Source organism: Betta splendens, chromosome 13 (assembly GCF_900634795.4).
Source record: "Betta splendens chromosome 13, fBetSpl5.4, whole genome shotgun sequence".
Taxonomy (NCBI): domain Eukaryota; kingdom Metazoa; phylum Chordata; class Actinopteri; order Anabantiformes; family Osphronemidae; genus Betta; species Betta splendens.
In genome coordinates, this window is record NC_040893.2 from 14582167 (window position 1) to 14588910 (window position 6744).

Consider the following 6744-nt stretch of genomic DNA (forward strand, 5'->3'; position numbering starts at 1 on the left):
TCAATGAATAATTATCCCAATTCTTTATTTATAAGCTTTATGTTTTGTGCAACAGTCAGTGAAGGTGTGTAACATTTAGCAAGTAGTAAATTAATAACAATTAAAATATATACAGGTATTTGATTATAAATTGTACAGTCAGAAGTTATTCAACCTATAATCAACTTTCATTATTCATCCATTTAATCCTAACTTCAACTTTATGGTTGTGTTAAACAATAAACAAATTGAACTAAAGATAAAAAATATATCATGTCAAACCACCTAAAGCATATTAAACACGTAAAATAGATTCTTTATATGATTAATGAAGATGTTTTAATTCAGACACTAAGCACAGTATTATTGGTGGTGATAATCAGAACCAGAGACAAGTTCACAGACTGTAACTGTAATTACTTGTGGAGCTCAGAAGCGTCCTCTGATAATCTGATCAGCGTTTTAATGTGACGCAGGTTCATGTGGTTTTATGTTCTGTGACCAGTGTCCTCAGTTGTCAAACCTGTGCCTGGCTCAGCAGCTGCCTTCTACCTGCAGCTGTGGTCAACAGACACCCTCTCCACCACCTGAAGCTCAGCCTGAACACTGCAGGGAAAGAGTGGGAGGAAGAGATCCACTGATCACTGCACTGACCACACGCAAGCCCTCAGAACTGGCAACTGAAAGGACAGAAAATACAGAAAATTAATGAATAGAAGCAGAATTAACAGTCTGTTTCTCCTACAGTACATGTTGGTAAATGAGGTCAAGCAGGAAAAACCTCAACTATGTGAATGATGACTAGAACCTGCCTGGACCTTCTTCTGTCCTAACCTGCTACAGGTAGAACACTCATTCAGAGCCATCCCTGAGATTTTAGTGCACACTTTAAAGTGCTCTGCAGCCTCTTTGTAGCTTTGATGGTAGATAGTTGTACCAGTAAACACAGGACAGAGAAAAACTAAAATAACAACCAAGAGAGAAAATGTCCTAAAACCCACTAACATCACCACATGTCACAGTTTTTCCTCACATCTAAACAGAGAAGGTTGGATGTGTGCTGTGATGCTCAGTCTGACCTCTACTCACCTCAGTTTCTCTAGTCCATAGTCAGGACTGTTCACTAGTTCAGACAGTGGCTGCACATTGGGGTCTGCCAGGTTGTTGTGATACATCTCCAGTTCTCTCAGATAAGAAGGGTTTGACTTCAGGGCAGAGGCCAGAAGTTTACAGCTGACCTCTGACAAACTGCAGTGACTTAATCTGAGAAAAGAACAAAACTTCAGCATTCTGCTTGAATCCATTTAATAAATAAATGGATTAAATCAATGAAGAAAAACAGTGTCTGACTTCAGAATCTCCAGTCGACATGCTGTTTGCTGCAGAAAAACACACAGCTGCTTCACTCCTGAATCCAGTAGGTGTGTGTTCGAGCTTAGGTCCAGTTCTCTCAGATGAGACGGGTTGGACCTCAGAGCTAATGCCAGACTGGAACAGTTGGTCTCTGTTAAACTGCACCTATTCAGTCTGAGTAAAGAGAAGTGAGCATTTAAACACCAGGAATCAGTACATGACAAGTGTTTGTTCATGTCATTGGTCACCAATGACTCAGCTCCACCAACCAGAGGCAACACAAACAAGGAGCATGTGCTGAACACCAGATCACCATTTATTGATAGACGAAGGGAACTAATACAACAGCTGTGGTTTCAACATCGGCAGAGGTTGAATGTATGTTAAATAACCCATAGCAGTAACAACATTCACTTCACAGTCATCTGGAAACAAACATTGAAAATGTGTCCAACCTCAGAGTCTGCAGTCGACAGTCTGGACTCTTCAGAAAACCACAAATTTGCTCCACTGCTGAATCCTGCAGGTGCGTGTTCGAGCTCAGGTCCAGTTTTCTTAGATGAGACGAGTTGGACCTCAGCTTGTTCTCACTCAAGTCCAGTTCTGTCAGATGGGATGGGTTGGACCTCAGAGCTGAGGCCAGAGAACCACAGCTGGTCTCTGTCAAGCTGCAGGAACTCAGTCTATACAGTATAAAGAATAAAACCTGGATATTTAGTGTCATAGTTGAAGTGTTGACTTCAGTACATGACTGGAAGACCTGTGTCTGTAGTTCAGCATCACCTTCACAAGTCAATGATCTGAACATGGAATAAATTGAGGGTCTGACCTCAGAGTCTCCAGTCGACAGTCCGGACTCTGCAGGAAACCACACAGCTTCTTCATGTCTTGGTTCTGGATGCTGTTCTCGCTCAGATCCAGTCTTCTCAGATGTGACGGGTTGGACTTCAGAGCCAGAGAAACAAGGCTGATCTTTGGCAACACACAGCCTTTTAAACTATAGGAAAGGAGTTTAACATTAGTTTTATTATCTGGACCCTCAGGATGGACCAGGGCTCCTGCTAACATACAGTCACAGGTTGTGTAAGTCTGCACTCAGTCACAAACGTTTGGTTTTCTACAATTCATGATTCATTATTAAGGCTCCACCAGCTGCTGCAGACAACACAATAAACAGACACTGAGTTAGTGACTGGTCCCAGCTACACATGTAACCTAAACAACCATTTATGATGAATCATCTGGTCAGAGCAGGTGGAGGAATAAATATACTGTAATTGAGCTGATTCTGGAAATAGTGAGGCTGCAGTATTGATGAACTACTACTGATGATCAACAGGAATCTGAAGCATGAAGCCAACCTCAGAGTGTCCAGTCGACAGTCTGGACTCTCCAGGAAACCACACAACTGCTCCACTGCTGAATCCTGCAGCTGGTTGCTACTCAGGTCCAGTTCTGTGAGATGGGACGGGTTGGACCTCAGAGCCGAGACCAGAGAACCACAGCTGGTCTCTGACAAGCTGCATTCACTCAATCTGTGTTAATGACATGTGATTCCTTCAGTCAGAAAGAAGCTTTATTGACATTACTGGAGATTAAAAAAGAAACACCTGAAAATGATAGAGGTTAAAAACAATAAAAGGTACAAATCAGTGAAACAGCGACATGTCTGTAGCTTATATATCTTCAAGCTTAACTTTGTTATATTACGATATATGGACTAAAACACTGAAGAGAAAAACAGACTTTACTTGAAACAATGTTCAATAAATATCAGCTTCAAATCCTCCCAATCAGAACAGAACTTTATAACCGGATCTGACCTCAGAGTGTGCAGTCCACAGTCTGGACTTTCCAGGAAACCACACAACTGCTCCACTGCTGAATCCTCCAGCTGGTTGTCACTCAGGTCCAGTTCTGTCAGATGGGACGGGTTGGACCTCAGAGCTGAGCCCAGAGAACCACAGCTGGTCTCTGACAAGCTGCAGGACTTCAATCTACAGTAGATAAATATAAAGATGTTACATTTTTCTTTGCTCGTCTGTTCATCAGTGGGTTCATAATGTCTCATTTGTTACAGGTTCAAGAACCTACATGAGGCCAATATTTCACCTGCACACACCCACTGAGGCCACAGAGCTCCACACTAACCTTAGACGTTCTAGTCGACAGTGTGGACTCTCCAGTCCAGCACAAAGTAGCTTCACTCCACAATCTGGCAGGTTGTAGTTTCTACTCAGGTCCAGTTCTGTCAGATGTGAAGGGTTGGACATCAGAGCTGAGGCCACAACTTTACAATGAGTCTCTGACAGTCCACAGCCAGAAAGTCTGTGACGTTAAAAATAGACAAATAGAAGTCAGAAGATCATAAAAAAATAGAAAACCTGAGCAACTAGTGTCAATAACCAGGTTCCTTCAACAACAGAGTAAACTCACTGAGCCTTTCTGCAGTTCCTCACAGCTGGGATCAGTCTCAGTCGTCCCTCCCATGATGTGTTGTACTTCTTCAGGTCCAACTCCTCCAGAACCTCCTCTGACATCTGCAGCATGTAGGCCAGAGCTGAGCAGTGGATGGCAGAGAGTCTCTTCTCTGATATGTCCCCTGACTTCAGGAAGTCTTGGATCTGCTGATGGACTGAACGATCGTTCATCTCCATCAGACAGTGGAAGATGTTGATGCTTCTGTCTGGAGAGATTTGGTCATTGTTCATCTTCTTCAGGTTTCTGATGGTTTTCTCTATAACGGTTTGCTGTACGTTTTTCGTGTGACCCAGCAAACCTCCTAACATTCTCTGGTTGGACTCCAGACAGAGGCCATGAAGGAAGCGAACGAACAGGTCCAGATGAGCACTTTGACTGTTCAGGGATTTAGTCATTGTTTCCATTAGAAAGACATCAAGGGAAACCTGGGTGCAGTCTTGGCCCAGGAATTTCTCCAGAACCTCTGACTTCTTGTTGGTGAAGCAGTGGAAGATGTAGACGGCAGCCAGAAACTCCTGAACGCTCAGATGGACAAAGCAGTAGATGGTTTTCTGGAGGATCACACTCTCTCTTCTGAAGATCTCTGTACAGATTCCTGAGTGAACCAAGGCCTCTGTGACGTCTAGACCACACTGCTCCAGGTCTTCTTGGTAGAAGATGATGTTTGCTTTCTGCAGATGTTCCCACGCCAGCCCCCCCAGCTTCAGGAGAACTTCCCCATCAGCCTCCGTCAGCTCCTGTGGAGTGGTCTTATGTCCCTCATGGTACTTGTTCCTCTTCCTCTTGGTCTGGACCATCAGGAAGTGTGAGTACAGGTCTGTCAGGGTCTTGGGCAGCTCTCCTCTCTGCTCTGTAGTCAACATGTGCTCCAGAACCGTAGCAGTGATCCAGCAGAACACTGGGATCTGACACATGATGTGGAGGCTTCTGGACGTCTTGACGTGTGAAATGGTTCTGTTGGACAGATCCTCTGTGGATCTCCTCCTGAAGTACTCGTCCTTCTGGGCGTCGGTGAAGCCTCGTACTTCTGTGACCCTGTCCACACACGTAGGAGGGATCTGATGGGCCGCTGCGGGTCGGGAAGTGATCCAGACCAGAGCCGAGGGAAGCAGGTTCCCCTGGATGAGGTTGGTCAGCAGCACGTTGACCGATGACTTGTGTGTGATGTCAGACACCAGCTCCCTGTGGCTGAAGTCCAGTGAGAGTCTGCTTTCATCCAGGCCGTCAAAGATGAACAGAAGCTTCAGGACAGAGAGCTGCTCTGCTGGGACCTTTTGGAGTGCTGGATGGAAAACATGGAGCAGCGTGAAAAGACTGTGCTGCTGATCTCTGATCAGGTTCAGCTCCCTGAACGACAGCAGAACCAGCACACTGACATCTGGGTTTTCCCGGCCCTCGGCCCAGTCCAGAGTAAACTTCTGCACAGAGAAGGTTTTTCCAACGCCAGCAACGCCATTGGTCAGAACCAGTCTGATGGGTCCGTGTGGGTCAGAGGAGGCTTTAAAGATGTCGTGGACCTTGATGGGAGCCTCATGGAGGGTCTTCTTCTTGGAAGCTGTCTCCAGTTGCCTCACCTCATGTTGGGTGTTCACCTCTTCACTCTGTCCCTCTGTGATGTAGAGGTCAGTGTAGATGCTGGTGAGGAGGACTCCATTTCCTGTTTCACCTCCTTCACTCACACGTTCACATCTGCTCCTCAGACTGAGCTTATGTTGATCTAAAGCCGCCTGTATAGCATCTGCTGAAAGAAGAATGATTCACGGTCTCATGAAAGCGCTAAAGAAACAAAAGGTTTAGCTCTGCAATAACAATCATCATCATCAGCCACTTGTTTATTCTTACTTTGGGCGGTGCTGGTCTGACTTGTTGGGTCTAGTTCAGCTCTTTTTCTTAATATTTCACCACACTGGGGACAGGAGTGTTCTGATGGTCCAGACCGGTTCCAGTACGAGCTAATGCACTGTCTGCAGAACCAGTGTCCACAGCTGCTCAAGATTGGATCCTTCAGTCGGTGCTCACACACAACACAGCAGGAGGGCTTCTGCCTGCAAAGACAAAAGATGAAATAAAAAGTGACCATGTCTAAACGTGTCTGGTGTTTCTTTAGCATTTCCATATGACACTGTGAGGGGGGTGGGCATCCTCTAACTACCTCTGCTAACTCTAACCCATGCGGGCTGACCTGACGATGTCCTCTACTGAGCTGTAACTGGATGGGCTGAGTGAGACTGCTATACGAGAAGTCTGCAGCAGGTTTCTTACTTTGTGTCTGAGGTTCCAGGTTCATCACTAAAGATTGGGGGGTATTCTTTGGACCGGTCACTCTTCATAGAAATACAACTGGGAGCTGGAGACGCTGCTCTTCCCTCCTTCACACACCCACTCATCTTCTAGCCTTGTGTTTGTCTAAGAACCAGCATCAACGACTGATGTCACACTAAAGGAATCAGGACAAACAGGTCATAAAGATCAAATACAAAAAACAAACATTGTTCAGCAAATTATAGATACAAAGTTCACACATTTTATTGTGATAGAATGTTATTGACAGATGTAGTGTTACTTTTCAATCTGAACAGCATCATTTACACATTTTGATTGAGTGTTTCACTGAGGATATTTTCTGATTGAGCAGGATTCATCTACGACTGTAATAAACTAATACAGACAGAGCCATGTTCTTTTATGTGTACAGTATCATCTGAACAAAAAAAACAACTTAACTCAACCACTTCAAATAGAAGAGGAAAACAGAAATAATCATAATCGCTCATTTTCTGGTCTTCAATCAGTCTGAGAAGGAAACTCTGATAGTGAAAGGTCTGCCTCAGAGTCTCATCAAAATGAACCAAACAAGTAACCTGAAAGTGGTGCAACCAGGCCAAACTGACCCTGACTTTAAACTCCTGTCTGTCAAACCTGTTAATTGCC

The 6744-nt window shown here is 44.7% G+C and overlaps 1 protein-coding gene across 1 annotated transcript; it reads right to left on the reverse strand.

Annotated features, from left to right (window-relative positions):
- Nucleotides 1-646: 646 nt before the first annotated feature.
- LOC114868252 (NLR family CARD domain-containing protein 3-like) lies at nucleotides 647-6215 on the reverse strand. Its single transcript, XM_055514155.1, has 8 exons — nucleotides 6076-6215; nucleotides 5719-5858; nucleotides 3769-5554; nucleotides 3484-3660; nucleotides 3156-3329; nucleotides 2694-2867; nucleotides 1069-1242; nucleotides 647-659 (listed from the first exon to the last, which is right to left on the reverse strand). The coding sequence occupies exons 1-8, from the start codon at nucleotides 6198-6200 to the stop codon at nucleotides 647-649; spliced, it is 2763 nt and encodes a 920-aa protein (XP_055370130.1). The 5' UTR covers nucleotides 6201-6215.
- Between the last annotated feature and the right edge of the window lie 529 nt (nucleotides 6216-6744).